This window comes from Pelophylax lessonae, assembly GCF_965119305.1.
Source record: "Pelophylax lessonae genome assembly, chromosome: 10".
Taxonomy (NCBI): Eukaryota; Metazoa; Chordata; class Amphibia; order Anura; family Ranidae; genus Pelophylax; species Pelophylax lessonae.
Window position 1 is genome coordinate 600,031 of NC_138777.1, and position 26,043 is coordinate 626,073.

General features: G+C 45.2%; 1 protein-coding gene across 1 annotated transcript in view; it reads left to right on the forward strand.

Annotated features, from left to right (window-relative positions):
* LOC309565553 (phosphatidylinositol 4-phosphate 3-kinase C2 domain-containing subunit alpha-like) overlaps positions 1-26,043 on the forward strand; it is a gene marked incomplete at its 3' end in the record, with an annotated part of 78,804 nt that overhangs the window by 25,376 nt on the left and 27,385 nt on the right. Inside the window, exons 7-8 of the mRNA XM_082270510.1 lie at positions 24,600-24,663; positions 25,843-25,989. Of these exons, the coding sequence (XP_082126636.1) occupies positions 24,600-24,663; positions 25,843-25,989 (211 nt within the window). The remainder of the gene's footprint in view (positions 1-24,599; positions 24,664-25,842; positions 25,990-26,043) is intronic.

The following is a 26,043-nucleotide window of genomic DNA, read 5'->3' on the forward strand; positions in this document are numbered from 1 at the left end:
GGATACGAGGTACACATGGATAAATGTAGTGAGGATACGAGGTACACATGGATAAATGTAGTGAGGATGCGAGGTACAGATGGATAAATGCAGTGAGGATGCGAGGTACAGATGGATAAATGCAGTGAGGATACGAGGTACAGATGGATAAATGCAGTGAGGATACGAGGTACACATGGATAAATGTAGTGAGGATGCGAGGTACAGATGGATAAATGCAGTGAGGATGCGAGGTACAGATGGATAAATGCAGTGAGGATACGAGGTACAGATGGATAAATGTAGTGAGGATACGAGGTACAGATGGATAAATGTAGTGAGGATACGAGGTACAGATGGATAAATGCAGTGAGGATGCGAGGTACAGATGGATAAATGCAGTGAGGATGCGAGGTACACATGGATAAATGTAGTGAGGATACGAGGTACACATGGATAAATGCAGTGAGGATACGAGGTACAGATGGATAAATGCAGTGAGGATACGAGGTAGAGATGGATAAATGCAGTGAGGATACGAGGTACAGATGGATAAATGTAGTGAGGATACGAGGTACACATGGATAAATGTAGTGAGGATACGAGGTACAGATGGATAAATGCAGTGAGGATGCGAGGTACACATGGATAAATGCAGTGATGATACGAGGTACAGATGGATAAATGCAGTGATGATACAAGGTAGAGATGGATAAATGTAGTGATGATACGAGGTACAGATGGATAAATGCAGTGAGGATACGAGGTACAGATGGATAAATGCAGTGAGGATACGAGGTACAGATGGATAAATGCAGTGAGGATACGAGGTACAGATGGATAAATGCAGTGAGGATACGAGGTACAGATGGATAAATGCAGTGAGGATACGAGGTACAGATGGATAAATGCAGTGAGGATGCGAGGTACAGATGGATAAATGCAGTGAGGATGCGAGGTACAGATGGATAAATGCAGTGAGGATGCGAGGTACAGATGGATAAATGCAGTGAGGATGCGAGGTACAGATGGATAAATGCAGTGAGGATGCGAGGTACAGATGGATAAATGCAGTGAGGATACGAGGTACACATGGATAAATGTAGTGAGGATATGAGGTACACATGGATAAATGCAGTGATGATACGAGGTACAGATGGATAAATGTAGTGAGGATACGAGGTACACATGGATAAATGTAGTGAGGTTACGAGGTACAGATGGATAAATGTAGTGAGGTTACGAGGTACACATGGATAAATGCAGTGATGATACGAGGTACACATGGATAAATGTAGTGAGGATACGAGGTACACATGGATAAATGCAGTGATGATGCGAGGTACAGATGGATAAATGCAGTGAGGATACGAGGTACAGATGGATAAATGCAGTGAGGATACGAGGTACAGATGGATAAATGCAGTGAGGATACGAGGTACAGATGGATAAATGCAGTGAGGATGCGAGGTACACATGGATAAATGTAGTGAGGATACGAGGTACACATGGATAAATGCAGTGATGATACGAGGTACAGATGGATAAATGCAGTGAGGATACGAGGTAGAGATGGATAAATGCAGTGAGGATACGAGGTAGAGATGGATAAATGCAGTGAGGATACGAGGTACACATGGATAAATGTAGTGAGGATACGAGGTACACATGGATAAATGCAGTGATGATGCGAGGTACAGATGGATAAATGCAGTGAGGATACGAGGTACAGATGGATAAATGCAGTGAGGATACGAGGTACAGATGGATAAATGCAGTGAGGATACGAGGTACAGATGGATAAATGCAGTGAGGATGCGAGGTACACATGGATAAATGTAGTGAGGATACGAGGTACACATGGATAAATGCAGTGATGATACGAGGTACAGATGGATAAATGCAGTGAGGATACGAGGTAGAGATGGATAAATGCAGTGAGGATACGAGGTACAGATGGATAAATGCAGTGAGGATACGAGGTACACATGGATAAATGTAGTGAGGATACGAGGTACACATGGATAAATGTAGTGAGGATGCGAGGTACAGATGGATAAATGCAGTGAGGATGCGAGGTACAGATGGATAAATGCAGTGAGGATACGAGGTACAGATGGATAAATGCAGTGAGGATACGAGGTACAGATGGATAAATGTAGTGAGGATGCGAGGTACAGATGGATAAATGCAGTGAGGATGCGAGGTACACATGGATAAATGCAGTGAGGATACGAGGTACACATGGATAAATGTAGTGAGGATGCGAGGTACAGATGGATAAATGCAGTGAGGATGCGAGGTACAGATGGATAAATGCAGTGAGGATGCGAGGTACAGATGGATAAATGTAGTGAGGATACGAGGTACAGATGGATAAATGTAGTGAGGATACGAGGTACAGATGGATAAATGCAGTGAGGATGCGAGGTACAGATGGATAAATGCAGTGAGGATGCGAGGTACAGATGGATAAATGTAGTGAGGATGCGAGGTACAGATGGATAAATGCAGTGAGGATACGAGGTACAGATGGATAAATGTAGTGAGGATACGAGGTACACATGGATAAATGTAGTGAGGATACGAGGTACACATGGATAAATGTAGTGAGGATACGAGGTACACATGGATAAATGCAGTGATGATACGAGGTACAGATGGATAAATGCAGTGATGATACAAGGTAGAGATGGATAAATGTAGTGATGATACGAGGTACAGATGGATAAATGCAGTGAGGATACGAGGTACAGATGGATAAATGCAGTGAGGATACGAGGTACAGATGGATAAATGCAGTGAGGATACGAGGTACAGATGGATAAATGCAGTGAGGATACGAGGTACAGATGGATAAATGCAGTGAGGATACGAGGTACAGATGGATAAATGCAGTGAGGATGCGAGGTACAGATGGATAAATGCAGTGAGGATGCGAGGTACAGATGGATAAATGCAGTGAGGATGCGAGGTACAGATGGATAAATGCAGTGAGGATGCGAGGTACAGATGGATAAATGCAGTGAGGATGCGAGGTACAGATGGATAAATGCAGTGAGGATACGAGGTACACATGGATAAATGTAGTGAGGATATGAGGTACACATGGATAAATGCAGTGATGATACGAGGTACAGATGGATAAATGTAGTGAGGATACGAGGTACACATGGATAAATGTAGTGAGGTTACGAGGTACAGATGGATAAATGTAGTGAGGTTACGAGGTACACATGGATAAATGCAGTGATGATACGAGGTACACATGGATAAATGTAGTGAGGATACGAGGTACACATGGATAAATGCAGTGATGATGCGAGGTACAGATGGATAAATGCAGTGAGGATACGAGGTACAGATGGATAAATGCAGTGAGGATACGAGGTACAGATGGATAAATGCAGTGAGGATACGAGGTACAGATGGATAAATGCAGTGAGGATACGAGGTACAGATGGATAAATGCAGTGAGGATGCGAGGTACACATGGATAAATGTAGTGAGGATACGAGGTACACATGGATAAATGCAGTGAGGATACGAGGTACAGATGGATAAATGCAGTGAGGATACGAGGTAGAGATGGATAAATGCAGTGAGGATACGAGGTAGAGATGGATAAATGCAGTGAGGATACGAGGTACACATGGATAAATGTAGTGAGGATACGAGGTACACATGGATAAATGCAGTGATGATGCGAGGTACAGATGGATAAATGCAGTGAGGATACGAGGTACAGATGGATAAATGCAGTGAGGATACGAGGTACAGATGGATAAATGCAGTGAGGATACGAGGTACAGATGGATAAATGCAGTGAGGATGCGAGGTACACATGGATAAATGTAGTGAGGATACGAGGTACACATGGATAAATGCAGTGATGATACGAGGTACAGATGGATAAATGCAGTGAGGATACGAGGTAGAGATGGATAAATGCAGTGAGGATACGAGGTACAGATGGATAAATGTAGTGAGGATACGAGGTACACATGGATAAATGTAGTGAGGATACGAGGTACACATGGATAAATGTAGTGAGGATGCGAGGTACAGATGGATAAATGCAGTGAGGATGCGAGGTACAGATGGATAAATGCAGTGAGGATACGAGGTACAGATGGATAAATGCAGTGAGGATACGAGGTACACATGGATAAATGTAGTGAGGATGCGAGGTACAGATGGATAAATGCAGTGAGGATGCGAGGTACAGATGGATAAATGCAGTGAGGATACGAGGTACAGATGGATAAATGTAGTGAGGATACGAGGTACAGATGGATAAATGTAGTGAGGATACGAGGTACAGATGGATAAATGCAGTGAGGATGCGAGGTACAGATGGATAAATGCAGTGAGGATGCGAGGTACACATGGATAAATGTAGTGAGGATACGAGGTACACATGGATAAATGCAGTGAGGATACGAGGTACAGATGGATAAATGCAGTGAGGATACGAGGTAGAGATGGATAAATGCAGTGAGGATACGAGGTACAGATGGATAAATGTAGTGAGGATACGAGGTACACATGGATAAATGTAGTGAGGATACGAGGTACAGATGGATAAATGCAGTGAGGATGCGAGGTACACATGGATAAATGCAGTGATGATACGAGGTACAGATGGATAAATGCAGTGATGATACAAGGTAGAGATGGATAAATGTAGTGATGATACGAGGTACAGATGGATAAATGCAGTGAGGATACGAGGTACAGATGGATAAATGCAGTGAGGATACGAGGTACAGATGGATAAATGCAGTGAGGATACGAGGTACAGATGGATAAATGCAGTGAGGATACGAGGTACAGATGGATAAATGCAGTGAGGATACGAGGTACAGATGGATAAATGCAGTGAGGATGCGAGGTACAGATGGATAAATGCAGTGAGGATGCGAGGTACAGATGGATAAATGCAGTGAGGATGCGAGGTACAGATGGATAAATGCAGTGAGGATGCGAGGTACAGATGGATAAATGCAGTGAGGATGCGAGGTACAGATGGATAAATGCAGTGAGGATACGAGGTACACATGGATAAATGTAGTGAGGATATGAGGTACACATGGATAAATGCAGTGATGATACGAGGTACAGATGGATAAATGTAGTGAGGATACGAGGTACACATGGATAAATGTAGTGAGGTTACGAGGTACAGATGGATAAATGTAGTGAGGTTACGAGGTACACATGGATAAATGCAGTGATGATACGAGGTACACATGGATAAATGTAGTGAGGATACGAGGTACACATGGATAAATGCAGTGATGATGCGAGGTACAGATGGATAAATGCAGTGAGGATACGAGGTACAGATGGATAAATGCAGTGAGGATACGAGGTACAGATGGATAAATGCAGTGAGGATACGAGGTACAGATGGATAAATGCAGTGAGGATGCGAGGTACACATGGATAAATGTAGTGAGGATACGAGGTACACATGGATAAATGCAGTGATGATACGAGGTACAGATGGATAAATGCAGTGAGGATACGAGGTAGAGATGGATAAATGCAGTGAGGATACGAGGTACAGATGGATAAATGTAGTGAGGATACGAGGTACACATGGATAAATGTAGTGAGGATGCGAGGTACACATGGATAAATGTAGTGAGGATGCGAGGTACAGATGGATAAATGCAGTGAGGATGCGAGGTACAGATGGATAAATGCAGTGAGGATACGAGGTACAGATGGATAAATGCAGTGAGGATACGAGGTACACATGGATAAATGTAGTGAGGATGCGAGGTACAGATGGATAAATGCAGTGAGGATGCGAGGTACAGATGGATAAATGCAGTGAGGATGCGAGGTACAGATGGATAAATGTAGTGAGGATACGAGGTACAGATGGATAAATGTAGTGAGGATACGAGGTACAGATGGATAAATGCAGTGAGGATGCGAGGTACAGATGGATAAATGCAGTGAGGATGCGAGGTACAGATGGATAAATGTAGTGAGGATGCGAGGTACAGATGGATAAATGCAGTGAGGATACGAGGTACAGATGGATAAATGTAGTGAGGATACGAGGTACAGATGGATAAATGTAGTGAGGATACGAGGTACACATGGATAAATGTAGTGAGGATACGAGGTACACATGGATAAATGCAGTGATGATACAAGGTAGAGATGGATAAATGTAGTGATGATACGAGGTACAGATGGATAAATGTAGTGAGGATACGAGGTACAGATGGATAAATGCAGTGAGGATACGAGGTACAGATGGATAAATGCAGTGAGGATACGAGGTACAGATGGATAAATGCAGTGAGGATACGAGGTACAGATGGATAAATGCAGTGAGGATACGAGGTACAGATGGATAAATGCAGTGAGGATACGAGGTACAGATGGATAAATGCAGTGAGGATACGAGGTACAGATGGATAAATGCAGTGAGGATACGAGGTACAGATGGATAAATGCAGTGAGGATGCGAGGTACAGATGGATAAATGCAGTGAGGATGCGAGGTACAGATGGATAAATGCAGTGAGGATGCGAGGTACAGATGGATAAATGCAGTGAGGATGCGAGGTACAGATGGATAAATGCAGTGAGGATACGAGGTACAGATGGATAAATGCAGTGAGGATACGAGGTACACATGGATAAATGTAGTGAGGATATGAGGTACACATGGATAAATGCAGTGATGATACGAGGTACAGATGGATAAATGTAGTGAGGATACGAGGTACACATGGATAAATGTAGTGAGGTTACGAGGTACAGATGGATAAATGTAGTGAGGTTACGAGGTACACATGGATAAATGCAGTGATGATACGAGGTACACATGGATAAATGTAGTGAGGATACGAGGTACACATGGATAAATGCAGTGATGATGCGAGGTACAGATGGATAAATGCAGTGAGGATACGAGGTACAGATGGATAAATGCAGTGAGGATACGAGGTACAGATGGATAAATGCAGTGAGGATACGAGGTACAGATGGATAAATGCAGTGAGGATACGAGGTACAGATGGATAAATGCAGTGAGGATGCGAGGTACACATGGATAAATGTAGTGAGGATACGAGGTACACATGGATAAATGCAGTGATGATACGAGGTACAGATGGATAAATGCAGTGAGGATACGAGGTAGAGATGGATAAATGCAGTGAGGATACGAGGTAGAGATGGATAAATGCAGTGAGGATACGAGGTACACATGGATAAATGTAGTGAGGATACGAGGTACACATGGATAAATGCAGTGAGGATGCGAGGTACAGATGGATAAATGCAGTGAGGATACGAGGTACAGATGGATAAATGCAGTGAGGATACGAGGTACAGATGGATAAATGCAGTGAGGATACGAGGTACACATGGATAAATGTAGTGAGGATACGAGGTACACATGGATAAATGTAGTGAGGATACGAGGTACACATGGATAAATGCAGTGATGATACGAGGTACAGATGGATAAATGCAGTGATGATACAAGGTAGAGATGGATAAATGTAGTGATGATACGAGGTAGAGATGGATAAATGTAGTGAGGATACGAGGTACAGATGGATAAATGTAGTGAGGATACGAGGTACAGATGGATAAATGTAGTGAGGATGCGAGGTACAGATGGATAAATGCAGTGAGGATGCGAGGTACAGATGGATAAATGCAGTGAGGATGCGAGGTACAGATGGATAAATGCAGTGAGGATGCGAGGTACAGATGGATAAATGCAGTGAGGATGTGAGGTACAGATGGATAAATGCAGTGAGGATGCGAGGTACAGATGGATAAATGCAGTGAGGATGCGAGGTACAGATGGATAAATGCAGTGAGGATGCGAGGTACAGATGGATAAATGCAGTGAGGATGCGAGGTACAGATGGATAAATGCAGTGAGGATGCGAGGTACAGATGGATAAATGCAGTGAGGATGCGAGGTACAGATGGATAAATGCAGTGAGGATACGAGGTACAGATGGATAAATGCAGTGAGGATACGAGGTACACATGGATAAATGTAGTGAGGATATGAGGTACACATGAATAAAAGCAGTGATGATACGAGGTACAGATGGATAAATGTAGTGAGGATACGAGGTACACATGGATAAATGTAGTGAGGATACGAGGTACAGATGGATAAATGTAGTGATGATACGAGGTACACATGGATAAATGTAGTGAGGTTACGAGGTACACATGGATAAATGCAGTGATGATACGAGGTACACATGGATAAATGCAGTGATGATGCGAGGTACAGATGGATAAATGCAGTGAGGATACGAGGTACAGATGGATAAATGCAGTGAGGATACGAGGTACAGATGGATAAATGCAGTGAGGATACGAGGTACAGATGGATAAATGCAGTGAGGATGCGAGGTACACATGGATAAATGTAGTGAGGATACGAGGTACACATGGATAAATGCAGTGATGATACGAGGTACAGATGGATAAATGCAGTGAGGATACGAGGTAGAGATGGATAAATGCAGTGAGGATACGAGGTACAGATGGATAAATGTAGTGAGGATACGAGGTACACATGGATAAATGTAGTGAGGATACGAGGTACACATGGATAAATGTAGTGAGGATGCGAGGTACAGATGGATAAATGCAGTGAGGATGCGAGGTACAGATGGATAAATGCAGTGAGGATACGAGGTACAGATGGATAAATGCAGTGAGGATACGAGGTACAGATGGATAAATGTAGTGAGGATGCGAGGTACAGATGGATAAATGCAGTGAGGATGCGAGGTACACATGGATAAATGTAGTGAGGATACGAGGTACACATGGATAAATGTAGTGAGGATGCGAGGTACAGATGGATAAATGCAGTGAGGATGCGAGGTACAGATGGATAAATGCAGTGAGGATGCGAGGTACAGATGGATAAATGTAGTGAGGATACGAGGTACAGATGGATAAATGTAGTGAGGATACGAGGTACAGATGGATAAATGCAGTGAGGATGCGAGGTACAGATGGATAAATGCAGTGAGGATGCGAGGTACAGATGGATAAATGTAGTGAGGATGCGAGGTACAGATGGATAAATGCAGTGAGGATACGAGGTACAGATGGATAAATGTAGTGAGGATACGAGGTACAGATGGATAAATGTAGTGAGGATACGAGGTACACATGGATAAATGTAGTGAGGATACGAGGTACACATGGATAAATGCAGTGATGATACGAGGTACAGATGGATAAATGCAGTGATGATACAAGGTAGAGATGGATAAATGTAGTGATGATACGAGGTACAGATGGATAAATGCAGTGAGGATACGAGGTACAGATGGATAAATGCAGTGAGGATACGAGGTACAGATGGATAAATGCAGTGAGGATACGAGGTACAGATGGATAAATGCAGTGAGGATACGAGGTACAGATGGATAAATGCAGTGAGGATACGAGGTACAGATGGATAAATGCAGTGAGGATGCGAGGTACAGATGGATAAATGCAGTGAGGATGCGAGGTACAGATGGATAAATGCAGTGAGGATGCGAGGTACAGATGGATAAATGCAGTGAGGATGCGAGGTACAGATGGATAAATGCAGTGAGGATGCGAGGTACAGATGGATAAATGCAGTGAGGATGCGAGGTACAGATGGATAAATGCAGTGAGGATACGAGGTACACATGGATAAATGTAGTGAGGATATGAGGTACACATGGATAAATGCAGTGATGATACGAGGTACAGATGGATAAATGTAGTGAGGATACGAGGTACACATGGATAAATGTAGTGAGGTTACGAGGTACAGATGGATAAATGTAGTGAGGTTACGAGGTACACATGGATAAATGCAGTGATGATACGAGGTACACATGGATAAATGTAGTGAGGATACGAGGTACACATGGATAAATGCAGTGATGATGCGAGGTACAGATGGATAAATGCAGTGAGGATACGAGGTACAGATGGATAAATGCAGTGAGGATACGAGGTACAGATGGATAAATGCAGTGAGGATACGAGGTACAGATGGATAAATGCAGTGAGGATGCGAGGTACACATGGATAAATGTAGTGAGGATACGAGGTACACATGGATAAATGCAGTGATGATACGAGGTACAGATGGATAAATGCAGTGAGGATACGAGGTAGAGATGGATAAATGCAGTGAGGATACGAGGTACACATGGATAAATGCAGTGAGGATACGAGGTACACATGGATAAATGTAGTGAGGATGCGAGGTACACATGGATAAATGCAGTGATGATGCGAGGTACAGATGGATAAATGCAGTGAGGATACGAGGTACAGATGGATAAATGCAGTGAGGATACGAGGTACAGATGGATAAATGCAGTGAGGATACGAGGTACAGATGGATAAATGCAGTGAGGATGCGAGGTACACATGGATAAATGTAGTGAGGATACGAGGTACACATGGATAAATGCAGTGATGATACGAGGTACAGATGGATAAATGCAGTGAGGATACGAGGTAGAGATGGATAAATGCAGTGAGGATACGAGGTACAGATGGATAAATGTAGTGAGGATACGAGGTACACATGGATAAATGTAGTGAGGATACGAGGTACACATGGATAAATGTAGTGAGGATGCGAGGTACAGATGGATAAATGCAGTGAGGATGCGAGGTACAGATGGATAAATGCAGTGAGGATACGAGGTACAGATGGATAAATGCAGTGAGGATACGAGGTACACATGGATAAATGTAGTGAGGATGCGAGGTACAGATGGATAAATGCAGTGAGGATGCGAGGTACAGATGGATAAATGCAGTGAGGATGCGAGGTACAGATGGATAAATGTAGTGAGGATACGAGGTACAGATGGATAAATGTAGTGAGGATACGAGGTACAGATGGATAAATGCAGTGAGGATGCGAGGTACAGATGGATAAATGCAGTGAGGATGCGAGGTACACATGGATAAATGTAGTGAGGATACGAGGTACACATGGATAAATGCAGTGAGGATACGAGGTACAGATGGATAAATGCAGTGAGGATACGAGGTAGAGATGGATAAATGCAGTGAGGATACGAGGTACAGATGGATAAATGTAGTGAGGATACGAGGTACACATGGATAAATGTAGTGAGGATACGAGGTACAGATGGATAAATGCAGTGAGGATGCGAGGTACACATGGATAAATGCAGTGATGATACGAGGTACAGATGGATAAATGCAGTGATGATACGAGGTAGAGATGGATAAATGTAGTGATGATACGAGGTACAGATGGATAAATGCAGTGAGGATACGAGGTACAGATGGATAAATGCAGTGAGGATACGAGGTACAGATGGATAAATGCAGTGAGGATACGAGGTACAGATGGATAAATGCAGTGAGGATACGAGGTACAGATGGATAAATGCAGTGAGGATACGAGGTACAGATGGATAAATGCAGTGAGGATGCGAGGTACAGATGGATAAATGCAGTGAGGATGCGAGGTACAGATGGATAAATGCAGTGAGGATGCGAGGTACAGATGGATAAATGCAGTGAGGATGCGAGGTACAGATGGATAAATGCAGTGAGGATGCGAGGTACAGATGGATAAATGCAGTGAGGATACGAGGTACACATGGATAAATGTAGTGAGGATATGAGGTACACATGGATAAATGCAGTGATGATACGAGGTACAGATGGATAAATGTAGTGAGGATACGAGGTACACATGGATAAATGTAGTGAGGTTACGAGGTACAGATGGATAAATGTAGTGAGGATACGAGGTACAGATGGATAAATGTAGTGAGGTTACGAGGTACACATGGATAAATGCAGTGATGATACGAGGTACACATGGATAAATGTAGTGAGGATACGAGGTACACATGGATAAATGCAGTGATGATGCGAGGTACAGATGGATAAATGCAGTGAGGATACGAGGTACAGATGGATAAATGCAGTGAGGATACGAGGTACAGATGGATAAATGCAGTGAGGATACGAGGTACAGATGGATAAATGCAGTGAGGATGCGAGGTACACATGGATAAATGTAGTGAGGATACGAGGTACACATGGATAAATGCAGTGATGATACGAGGTACAGATGGATAAATGCAGTGAGGATACGAGGTAGAGATGGATAAATGCAGTGAGGATACGAGGTAGAGATGGATAAATGCAGTGAGGATACGAGGTACACATGGATAAATGTAGTGAGGATACGAGGTACACATGGATAAATGCAGTGATGATGCGAGGTACAGATGGATAAATGCAGTGAGGATACGAGGTACAGATGGATAAATGCAGTGAGGATACGAGGTACAGATGGATAAATGCAGTGAGGATACGAGGTACAGATGGATAAATGCAGTGAGGATGCGAGGTACACATGGATAAATGTAGTGAGGATACGAGGTACACATGGATAAATGCAGTGATGATACGAGGTACAGATGGATAAATGCAGTGAGGATACGAGGTAGAGATGGATAAATGCAGTGAGGATACGAGGTACAGATGGATAAATGTAGTGAGGATACGAGGTACACATGGATAAATGTAGTGAGGATACGAGGTACACATGGATAAATGTAGTGAGGATGCGAGGTACAGATGGATAAATGCAGTGAGGATGCGAGGTACAGATGGATAAATGCAGTGAGGATACGAGGTACAGATGGATAAATGCAGTGAGGATACGAGGTACACATGGATAAATGTAGTGAGGATGCGAGGTACAGATGGATAAATGCAGTGAGGATGCGAGGTACAGATGGATAAATGCAGTGAGGATGCGAGGTACAGATGGATAAATGTAGTGAGGATACGAGGTACAGATGGATAAATGCAGTGAGGATGCGAGGTACAGATGGATAAATGCAGTGAGGATGCGAGGTACAGATGGATAAATGTAGTGAGGATGCGAGGTACAGATGGATAAATGCAGTGAGGATACGAGGTACAGATGGATAAATGTAGTGAGGATACGAGGTACAGATGGATAAATGTAGTGAGGATACGAGGTACACATGGATAAATGTAGTGAGGATACGAGGTACACATGGATAAATGCAGTGATGATACGAGGTACAGATGGATAAATGCAGTGATGATACGAGGTAGAGATGGATAAATGTAGTGATGATACGAGGTACAGATGGATAAATGCAGTGAGGATACGAGGTACAGATGGATAAATGCAGTGAGGATACGAGGTACAGATGGATAAATGCAGTGAGGATACGAGGTACAGATGGATAAATGCAGTGAGGATACGAGGTACAGATGGATAAATGCAGTGAGGATACGAGGTACAGATGGATAAATGTAGTGAGGATACGAGGTACAGATGGATAAATGCAGTGAGGATACGAGGTACAGATGGATAAATGCAGTGAGGATGCGAGGTACAGATGGATAAATGCAGTGAGGATGCGAGGTACAGATGGATAAATGCAGTGAGGATGCGAGGTACAGATGGATAAATGCAGTGAGGATGCGAGGTACAGATGGATAAATGCAGTGAGGATGCGAGGTACAGATGGATAAATGCAGTGAGGATACGAGGTACACATGGATAAATGTAGTGAGGATATGAGGTACACATGGATAAATGCAGTGATGATACGAGGTACAGATGGATAAATGTAGTGAGGATACGAGGTACACATGGATAAATGTAGTGAGGTTACGAGGTACAGATGGATAAATGTAGTGAGGTTACGAGGTACACATGGATAAATGCAGTGATGATACGAGGTACACATGGATAAATGTAGTGAGGATACGAGGTACACATGGATAAATGCAGTGATGATGCGAGGTACAGATGGATAAATGCAGTGAGGATACGAGGTACAGATGGATAAATGCAGTGAGGATACGAGGTACAGATGGATAAATGCAGTGAGGATACGAGGTACAGATGGATAAATGCAGTGAGGATGCGAGGTACACATGGATAAATGTAGTGAGGATACGAGGTACACATGGATAAATGCAGTGATGATACGAGGTACAGATGGATAAATGCAGTGAGGATACGAGGTAGAGATGGATAAATGCAGTGAGGATACGAGGTAGAGATGGATAAATGCAGTGAGGATACGAGGTACACATGGATAAATGTAGTGAGGATACGAGGTACACATGGATAAATGTAGTGAGGATGCGAGGTACAGATGGATAAATGCAGTGAGGATGCGAGGTACAGATGGATAAATGCAGTGAGGATACGAGGTACAGATGGATAAATGCAGTGAGGATACGAGGTACACATGGATAAATGTAGTGAGGATACGAGGTACACATGGATAAATGTAGTGAGGATACGAGGTACACATGGATAAATGCAGTGATGATACGAGGTACAGATGGATAAATGCAGTGATGATACAAGGTAGAGATGGATAAATGTAGTGATGATACGAGGTAGAGATGGATAAATGTAGTGATGATACGAGGTACAGATGGATAAATGCAGTGATGATACGAGGTACAGATGGATAAATGCAGTGAGGATACGAGGTACAGATGGATAAATGTAGTGAGGATACGAGGTACAGATGGATAAATGCAGTGAGGATGCGAGGTACAGATGGATAAATGCAGTGAGGATGCGAGGTACAGATGGATAAATGCAGTGAGGATGCGAGGTACAGATGGATAAATGCAGTGAGGATGCGAGGTACAGATGGATAAATGCAGTGAGGATGCGAGGTACAGATGGATAAATGCAGTGAGGATGCGAGGTACACATGGATAAATGTAGTGAGGATGCGAGGTACAGATGGATAAATGCAGTGAGGATGCGAGGTACAGATGGATAAATGCAGTGAGGATGCGAGGTACAGATGGATAAATGTAGTGAGGATACGAGGTACACATGGATAAATGTAGTGAGGATGCGAGGTACAGATGGATAAATGCAGTGAGGATGCGAGGTACAGATGGATAAATGCAGTGAGGATGCGAGGTACAGATGGATAAATGCAGTGAGGATGCGAGGTACAGATGGATAAATGCAGTGAGGATGCGAGGTACAGATGGATAAATGCAGTGAGGATACGAGGTACACATGGATAAATGCAGTGAGGATACGAGGTACACATGGATAAATGTAGTGAGGATATGAGGTACACATGAATAAAAGCAGTGATGATACGAGGTACAGATGGATAAATGTAGTGAGGATACGAGGTACACATGGATAAATGTAGTGAGGATACGAGGTACAGATGGATAAATGTAGTGAGGTTACGAGGTACAGATGGATAAATGTAGTGAGGTTACGAGGTACAGATGGATAAATGCAGTGAGGATACGAGGTACACATGGATAAATGTAGTGAGGATATGAGGTACACATGAATAAAAGCAGTGATGATACGAGGTACAGATGGATAAATGTAGTGAGGATACGAGGTACACATGGATAAATGCAGTGAGGATACGAGGTACAGATGGATAAATGTAGTGAGGTTACGAGGTACAGATGGATAAATGTAGTGAGGTTACGAGGTACACATGGATAAATGCAGTGATGATACGAGGTACACATGGATAAATGCAGTGAGGATACGAGGTACACATGGATAAATGCAGTGAGGATGCGAGGTACAGATGGATAAATGCAGTGAGGATACGAGGTACAGATGGATAAATGCAGTGAGGATACGAGGTACACATGGATAAATGTAGTGAGGATACGAGGTACACATGGATAAATGCAGTGATGATACGAGGTACAGATGGATAAATGCAGTGAGGATACGAGGTAGAGATGGATAAATGCAGTGAGGATACGAGGTACAGATGGATAAATGTAGTGAGGATACGAGGTACACATGGATAAATGTAGTGAGGATACGAGGTACAGATGGATAAATGTAGTGAGGTTACGAGGTACACATGGATAAATGTAGTGAGGATACGAGGTACACATGGATAAATGTAGTGAGGATGCGAGGTACAGATGGATAAATGCAGTGAGGATGCGAGGTACAGATGGATAAATGCAGTGAGGATACGAGGTACAGATGGATAAATGCAGTGAGGATACGAGGTACACATGGATAAATGTAGTGAGGATACGAGGTACACATGGATAAATGCAGTGATGATACGAGGTACAGATGGATAAATGCAGTGAGGATACGAGGTACACATGGATAAATGTAGTGAGGATACGAGGTACAGATGGATAAAAGTAGTGAGGATACGAGGTAGAGATGGATAAATGCAGTGATGATACGAGGTACAGATGGATAAATGCAGTGATGATACGAGGTACAGATGGATAAATGCAGTGAGGATGCGAGGTACAGATGGATAAATGCAGTGAGGATGCGAGGTACAGATGGATAAATGCAGTGAGGATGCGAGGTACAGATGGATAAATGCAGTGAGGATACGAGGTACAGATGGATAAACGCAGTGAGGATGCGAGGTACAGATGGATAAATGCAGTGAGGATGCGAGGTACAGATGGATAAATGCAGTGAGGATGCGAGGTACAGATGGATAAATGCAGTGAGGATGCGAGGTACAGATGGATAAATGCAGTGAGGATACGAGGTACACATGGATAAATGCAGTGATGATACGAGGTACAGATGGATAAATGTAGTGAGGATACGAGGTACACATGGATAAATGCAGTGAGGATACGAGGTACAGATGGATAAATGTAGTGAGGATACGAGGTACACATGGATAAATGCAGTGAGGATACGAGGTACAGATGGATAAATGTAGTGAGGATACGAGGTACACATGGATAAATGCAGTGAGGATGCGAGGTACAGATGGATAAATGTAGTGAGGATGCGAGGTACAGATGGATAAATTGACTGGTGAAGTGGAAAGGTGAATGGCATCCAGAAGAATTTGATTCAATCGCTAACAATGGGGCTCATGCTGATACCAAAGTGGCTGAGTGGAAGATAAAGGTGAAAATAATTATAAAGTGAGTCAGAAAATTGCTCAATGATGAAGATACAAAAACAATCCACAAAATAAAGGAGTCCCTGGAAGGGGATGATTCCCAATGAATAGTGATTTGTAATGTGAATACACAGAGATATAACAAGTGACTTCTGTCAGTGATTGAACGCGTGTTGTCTGAAGAAATGACGTCACTTCATGGAGCTAAACAAACCAATGGGTGCAATGGCCGCTCACCTCCACAGAGCGCGTTTGTGATATAAATCACTCATACTGATGGCAGCCTCTTTCTGGGATGGATGGATGGATGGATCCACTAAGCAGGGAGCCTCTCTCTCTGGGATGGATGGATGGATCCACTAAGCAGGGAGCCTCTCTCTGGGATGGATGGATGGATCCACTAAGCAGGGAGCCTCTCTCTGGGATGGATGGATGGATCCACTAAGCAGGGAGCCTCTCTCTCTGGGATGGATGGATGGATCCACTAAGCAGGGAGCCTCTCTCTGGGATGGATGGATGGATCCACTAAGCAGGGAGCCTCTCTCTCTGGGATGGATGGATGGATCCACTAAGCAGGGAGCCTCTCTCTGGGATGGATGGATGGATCCACTAAGCAGGGAGCCTCTCTCTGGGATGGATGGATCCACTAAGCAGGGAGCCTCTCTCTGGGATGGATGGACGGATCCACTAAGCAGGGAGCCTCTCTCTGGGATGGATCCACTAAGCAGGGAGCCTCTCTCTGGGATGGATGGATGGATCCACTAAGCAGGGAGCCTCTCTCTCTGGGATGGATGGATGGATCCACTAAGCAGGGAGCCTCTCTCTGGGATGGATGGATGGATCCACTAAGCAGGGAGCCTCTCTCTGGGATGGATGGATCCACTAAGCAGGGAGCCTCTCTCTGGGATGGATGGATGGATCCACTAAGCAGGGAGCCTCTCTCTCTGGGATGGATGGATGGATCCACTAAGCAGGGAGCCTCTCTCTGGGATGGATCCACTAAGCAGGGAGCCTCTCTCTGGGATGGATCCACTAAGCAGGGAGCCTCTCTCTGGGATGGATGGATGGATGGATCCACTAAGCAGGGAGCCTCTCTCTGGGATGGATGGATGGATCCACTAAGCAGGGAGCCTCTCTCTGGGATGGATGGATGGATCCACTAAGCAGGGAGCCTCTCTCTGGGATGGATGGATGGATCCACTAAGCAGGGAGCCTCTCTCTCTGGGATGGATGGATGGATCCACTAAGCAGGGAGCCTCTCTCTGGGATGGATGGATGGATCCACTAAGCAGGGAGCCTCTCTCTGGGATGGATGGATCCACTAAGCAGGGAGCCTCTCTCTGGGATGGATGGACGGATCCACTAAGCAGGGAGCCTCTCTCTGGGATGGATCCACTAAGCAGGGAGCCTCTCTCTGGGATGGATGGATGGATCCACTAAGCAGGGAGCCTCTCTCTCTGGGATGGATGGATGGATCCACTAAGCAGGGAGCCTCTCTCTGGGATGGATGGATGGATCCACTAAGCAGGGAGCCTCTCTCTGGGATGGATGGATCCACTAAGCAGGGAGCCTCTCTCTGGGATGGATGGATGGATCCACTAAGCAGGGAGCCTCTCTCTGGGATGGATGGATGGATCCACTAAGCAGGGAGCCTCTCTCTCTGGGATGGATGGATGGATCCACTAAGCAGGGAGCCTCTCTCTGGGATGGATGGATGGATCCACTAAGCAGGGAGCCTCTCTCTCTGGGATGGATGGATGGATCCACTAAGCAGGGAGCCTCTCTCTGGGATGGATGGACGGATCCACTAAGCAGGGAGCCTCTCTCTGGGATGGATCCACTAAGCAGGGAGCCTCTCTCTGGGATGGATGGATGGATGGATCCACTAAGCAGGGAGCCTCTCTCTGGGATGGATGGATGGATCCACTAAGCAGGGAGCCTCTCTCTGGGATGGATGGATGGATCCACTAAGCAGGGAGCCTCTCTCTGGGATGGATGGATGGATCCACTAAGCAGGGAGCCTCTCTCTTCTCACATCAATATTGGGGGATATTCACACACAGTAGGAAATATGTATCAGGATGTCCCCGGTATTTCTGGCCATACGAAGTCATCCTATGGTTGCTATCGCAAATCCTTGGGATTCTTTTTTCTTTAGTTTGAAGTTCAACACAATTGGCCATGCGTCTCTCACATCGCTGTGGAGGAATTTTGGCGCACTTTTCTTTGTAGAATTGTCTTCATTCATCCACATTGGAGGGTTTTCCAGCATAGACGGTCTGTGTAAGGTCATATCACAGCATCTCAATGGGATTTCAGTCTGAACTTTGGCTAGGTCACTCCAAAACCTTTATTTTATTTTGAGCCATTCAGAGGTGGGCTTGCTGGTGCGATTTGGATTATTGTCCTGCTGCATAACCCGCTTGTGGTCAGGTAGTGATGGGCGGACATTGGTAGAGCGCAGAATTCATGGTTCCATCAATGATGGCGAGTCGTCCAGTCCCAGACCATCCCCCCTACCCCCACCGTGTCTGAGTGTTGGGATGATGATCTCTGTATGATATACTGTGTTAGTTTTACACCGGATATAACGGGACGCACAACTTCTAAAAGCTTCCACTTTTGTCTCATCAGTCCGCAGAAGTTTTGCCCAAAAGTCTTAGAGAAAATCCAGATGTTTTTTGGCAAATGTGAGACGAGTCTTTGTGTCTTTATGGTCAGCAGTGGCTTTGGCCTTGGACCTCTCCCATGGACGCCATTTTTTCCCAGTCTCTCTTATTGATGATCCATGACCTTACCTGAGGCCCGCAGTTCTTTAGATGATCTGACTTCTTTTATCACCTCCTGGATGAGTCATCGTCTTGCTCTTGGAGTGATTTCGGAAGGCCGGCCACTCCTGGGAAGATTCACCGCTGTTCCAAGTTTTCTCCATTTGTGGATAATGGCGGTCACTGCGATTCGCTGGCGTACCAAAGCCTTAGAAATCCTTTGTAACCCTTTCCTGACCAATACATGTCCGTTACTTTGTTTCTCTTTTCTTCTTGAATTGCTTTAGATGACGGCCATGATGTGTCATTTTTTTGAGATCTTTTAGTGCACTTCACTTTGTCGGACCGCTTCTATTTAACCACTTGCCGACCGCTGCACGACTATATACTGCGGCGGTCAGCCCCTCCTGGGCAAAGTGACGTACCGGTACGTCACTCGCCCATGAGCCGTTAGGGGGCGAGCGTGCACCGCCAGAGGCACGCTCCCGCCCGCGCTTGTTCCCTGACATCCCCACACGAGTGAATGGAGGCTCCGATGTCCCCCGGTCCCCCGGTCACTCGCGATCTCCCGCTGGAGAGGGAGAAAGGCAGGCGGATGATGTAATCACAACCAATTGTCATTCTCCCTGGTGTAACTGCAGAGATCATACAATCCTGCTATGTAGGATCCTATGTCTCTGTGGTTACATCACAAGCCACGCCCCCCACAGTTAGAATCACGCCCCTAGGGATACATTTAACCCACTGATCACCAATAAAGTTAACCCCTTCCCTGCCAGTGTCATTTTTACAGTAACAGTGCATATTTATAGCACTGATTACTGTAGTAATGTCACTGGTAACCCCAAAAGTGTCAAAAATGTCAGTCAAGGGTCCGATCTGTCTGCCGCAATGTCGCAGTCCTGTAAAAAAAAATCGCAGATCGCCGCCATTATTAGTATAAAAAAAAAAAACAATAAAAATGACATAAATCTTTCCCTTTGTTAGTAAACGCAATAACTTTTGCGCACACCAATCAAAATACGCTTATTGCCTTTTTTTTGTTTTTTTTTTTTTTTGTTTTTTTTACCAAAATTATGTAGCAGAAAACAAATTGGCCTAAAATGTTAAATTTTGATTTTTACATTTTTTGGGGGGAATTTCATATAAAAAAATATGAAAAATATTGTTATTTTTTCAAAATTGTCGCATTTTTTTGTTTATAGCGCAAGAAGTAAAAATCACACAGGTGATCAAATACCACCAAAAGAAATCTCTGTTTGTGGGAAAAAAAGGACGTAAATTTCATTTGGGAACAGTGTCGCACGACCGCGCAATTTTCAGTTAAAGTCACGCAGTGCCGAATCGTAAAATAGGCCCTGGTCTTTGAGCAGCCAAATCCTCCGGGGCTTAAGTGGTTAAGTTATTTCTTGATTCACCGGGTCTGGCACTAATCAGTCCTGGGAGTGGCAAGTGAAACGTAATAAGCAGTTCATTCATTGATTTAGCTAGAGGGGGCAATTACTTTTTCACATAGTGCCAGGCAGCATTTAACAGATTTTTTCCCTTGATAAATGAAATCATCATTGAAAGACTGCATTTTGTATTTCCTCAGGATAGCTTTGTGTAATAACATTTGTTTGATCACCACGGACGCCAGCCTGTCAGGCTTGGGTGGAGTGCTGGGGGAAGCTCTGTGCCCAGGGGAATTGGGCGATGGAAGAGTCTTCCTTGCTGATCATTATTCTGGAGCGGAGAACAATCAAGCTCTGCCTGCTTCACTGGACGGATCGGCTACGCGGCTCTCCGGTTTGGATACAGTCGGACAATGCCACGGCTGTGGCTTACATCAATCATCAAGGGGACACCAAGAGTACCACAGAGGCGGCTGAGATTCTGTTTTGGGCATTCCGGGGTGGAGAATTGGCAAGCGGATTACCTGAGTGGTCAGGTGTTGGATCAAGGGGAATGGTCCCTTCATCCGGAGGTGTTTCATCTCCTTTGTGCCCAGTGGGGGACTCTGGAGGGGGATCTGTTTGCATCTCGCCTCAACAGGAAAGTTCAGAGGTTTGTGGCCAGGTCTCGGGATCCTTTGGCCAATGCCACAGACGCTCTGGCGGCTCCTAGGAGCCAGTATCGCCTGATTTATGCCTTCCCCCTGCTCGTACTCCTGCCAAGGTTTCTTCGCCGGGTGGTGATGGAAGGCATTCCGGTCCTTCTGGTGGCACCAGACTGGCCTTGACGGTCTTGGTACGCAGACCTGGTAAAAATGGTTGTAGACCCTCCATGGAGACTTCCTCTGTCTCAAGGACCAATCTTTCATCCTGCTTTATGGTCGCTGGCTTTAATGGCTTGGCTGTTGAAGGCAAGGTGTTGAGGGATAGAGGTCTGTCTGACTCGGTGATTCCTAGTCGACTTCCAGGAAGATCTATCATCACACGTGGAAATAGTACATTTCATGGTGTGATAGCTGCACCCACGCTTGTTTTATATTGCTAGGGTTTTGGCCTTATTACAAAAAGGGGTTGAGCAGCATTTGGCATTGGGTACTATCAAGGGCCAGGTGTCGGCCTTGGCTGGTTACTTCCGTCCGTTGGCCACTAATAGCTTGGTGGGTGCGTCATCTGACTCCTGTGTGGAAATCCCCGTTATCGCTGTGGGATCTCAGTCTGGTTTTGTCTGTTCTTCAAAAGCCTCCCTTTGAGAATATCGGGGAGATTTCTCTGCTTTCCTCGTCACAGAAGGTTGCCTTCCTAGTGGCTATTAACTTCTGCTTGCAGAGTCTCTGAGTTGGTGGCGCTATCCTGTCCGCCTTATTTGGTGGTCCACAGGGATAAAGTGGTCCTCTGGCCAAATCCGTCTTTCCTCCTAAGGTGGTGTCGAATTTTCACCTTAATGAAGACATCGTGTTGCCTTGCCTTCCTTATGTCCTAAGTCTAAACATGCCAAGGAAATTGCCTTGCACTCTCTGGATGTGGTTCGGGCGATAAGGGTTTATCTGGTAGGAAATTTAGGAAATCGGACTCTTTGTCCTTACGGACGGTTCTTGCAAAGGTTTGGCTCAGGCAGACGGTTGTTGAGGCTTAGTCACTGAAGGGTCCGGTTCCTCCTTTCCCTGTGAAGGCGCATTCTGCTAGAGCGCTGAGTGCCTCTTGGGCTTTTCCCCATCAGGCCTCGGTCGTACAAGTTTATAAGGCAGCGACTTGGTCGTCTGTGCACACCTTTACCAAATTTTACAAGGTGGATTTGTTGGCGTCTTCGGGTGCCTCTTTTGGCCGCAAGATTTTGCAGGCTGCTGTTTCATAAGAAAATGTTTTTTTTTTTTTTTTCTTATTCTCTTAGAGGTCTTTTACCTGGGTGAGCTCATGTTTTGGTTGAGCTTCATGTGACCCAGTTGGCTAAGTTTGGCCTTTGGAGTTTGTTACTTTCTGGTTGCGTTTTCCCACCCCTCATGCCTATACTGCTTTGGGACGTCCCACACAGCTCATGAAGATGAGGCTGCGTCTGTCAATGGACGATAGAAAAAATACGATTTTTGTAAGATCTTACCGTAAAATCTTTTTCTCTGATGTCCATTGACAGACGCAGCACCCGCCTCTCTGATGGAGATGGTTTTTTTGTCTTCACTGCTTGCAACTAAACTGATGTGCTGGGCCATGTCTATTAGGGTTATGTCTGGAGGCGTGTCTTCATGGGCGTGTATATGTAAAAACTTTGTACTAACGTACTGCCTAGACAGCTCCTGCAGGTGGCAGCATAACCCACACAGCTCATGAAGATGAGGCTGCGTCTGTCAATGGACATCAGAGAAAAAGATACATAGTTACATAGTTAGTGAGGCTGAAAAAAGACATCAGTCCATCCAGTTCAACCTATGATGTGTGTGTTTGCTTTTAACCGTACATTGTATACCCCTGTATGTTGTACATTGTATACCCCTGTATGTTGTACATTGTATACCCCTGTATGTTGTACATTGTATACCCCTGTATGTTGTACATTGTATACCCCTGTATGTTGTACATTGTATACCCCTGTATGTTGTACATTGTATACCCCTGTATGTTGTACATTGTATACCCCTGTATGTTGTACATTGTATACCCCTGTATGTTGTGGTCTTTAAGGTGTCCATCCAATAGTTTTTTGAAACTATCAATGCTCCCCGCTGATACGACTGCTAGATTTTATGGTAAGATCTTATAAAAATCTTATTTTTCCTCAAAATTCTACAAACCATCCCCCATAATAACGTGAGAGAAGTTTGTTTGAAATCTTTGCAAATTTATTCAAAACAAAAAAAATCCCATGTACATAAGTATTCACACCCTTTGCCATGTACATAAATATTCACACCCTTTGCCATGACACTACACATTGAGATCAGGTGCATCCTGTTTCCACTGATCATCCTTGAGCTGTTTCTACAACTTGATTGGAGTCCACCTGTGGTAATCTCAGTTGATTGGACATGATTTGGAAAGGCACACACCTGTCTATAGAAGGTCCCACAGGTAACAGTGCATGTCAGAGCACAAACCAAGCCATGAAGTCCAAGGAATTGTCTGTAGACCTCGGAGACAGGATTGTATGGAGGCACAGATCGGGGGAAGGGTACAGAAACATTTCTGCAGCATTGAAGGTCCCAATGAGCACAGTGGCCTCCATCATCTGTAAATGGAAGAAGTTTGGAACCCCCAGGACTCCTCCTAGAGCGGGCCTAATGATGGGTGATAGGAGTGGGGTGTGTGATATATATGATTGTATTACACTAATGATGGGTGATAGGAGCGGGGTGTGATATATATGATTGTATTACACTAATGATGGGTGATAGGAGCGGTGTGTGATATATATGATTGTGTTACACTAATGATGGGTAATTTGTGTCTCTGCAGACAAAGCATTGAAGAATTATTGGACACTTATCATGAGCAAGTCAGCGTGTGCCTTAAAAATGAGGTAAGAATGATTAGCCGGTGCTGTCTGCGCTGTTTATGGTCCCAAATCCGAGTCTTCATTTCGTAATTCTTGGACAGCGAAGTGTGAAGCGGTGATGCCGGAGTGCTGCTTTAGGAAAACCCAGAAATTAGACTTCGATCTTCCCACTGGACAGAGCCGCGTTCTCTGTAACCAGAGGAAATGCCTAAAGCTGACTCGGAGCGTTATTCATGGCGGGGGGACTGGGAGCGTTATACATGGCGGGGGGACTGGGAGCGTTATTCATGGCGGGGGGACTGGGAGCGTTATTCATGGCGGGGGGACTGGGAGCGTTATTCATGGCGGGGGGACTGGGAGCGTTATTCATGGCGGGGGGACTGGGAGCGTTATACATGGCGGGGGGACTGGGAGCGTTATACATGGCGGGGGGACTGGGAGCGTTATACATGGCGGGGGGACTGGGAGCGTTATTCATGGCGGGGGGACTGGGAGCGTTATTCATGGCGGGGGGACTGGGAGCGTTATTCATGGCGGGGGGACTGGGAGCGTTATTCATGGCGGGGGGACTGGGAGCGTTATTCATGGCGGGGGGACTGGGAGCGTTATTCATGGCGGGGGGACTGGGAGCGTTATTCATGGCGGGGGGACTGGGAGCGTTATTCATGGCGGGGGGACTGGGAGCGTTATACATGGCGGGGGGACTGGGAGCGTTATACATGGCGGGGGGACTGGGAGCGTTATACATGGCGGGGGGACTGGGAGCGTTATTCATGGCGGGGGGACTGGGAGCGTTATTCATGGCGGGGGGACTGGGAGCGTTATTCATGGCGGGGGGACTGGGAGCGTTATTCATGGTGGGGGGGGGGGACTTGGAGCGTTATACATTGAGGGGGGACTGGGAGCGTTATTCATGGCGGGGTGACTAGGAGCGGTATTCATGGCGGGGGGGACTGGGAGCGTTATACATGGCGGGGGGGGGGGGCTGGGAGCGTTATTCGTGGCGGGGGGGGGACTGGGGGGACTGGTAGCGTTATTCATGCCGCTCTCACATTTTCACCTGCATCAACCGCTCATGGAGACCTCAGAACGTCTCCTAAAGCCTGTCGTCTCTTTAATTTGTTTATGGTGGGCATGGAATAAAGATTTCTCTCTTCCTGCTCTGTGGGGTCACCTAATGGGGTCACCAAATGTCTATTTCAGAGTAACCCATACAGAGCTGCTGACCAAATCATCAAATCGGTGAGAAATATCTGCAAGACTGTGGACAGTGTGGAGACCCCGTCCATAACAGACTGCGTCAAGAAGCTGCGGAGGGCTGTGAACTTACCCCGGAGCCGCAGCATTGAGGTATGGGGGGGGCCTGCAAGCCATATGGATGATTAGATTTTGGATGATTCCTGT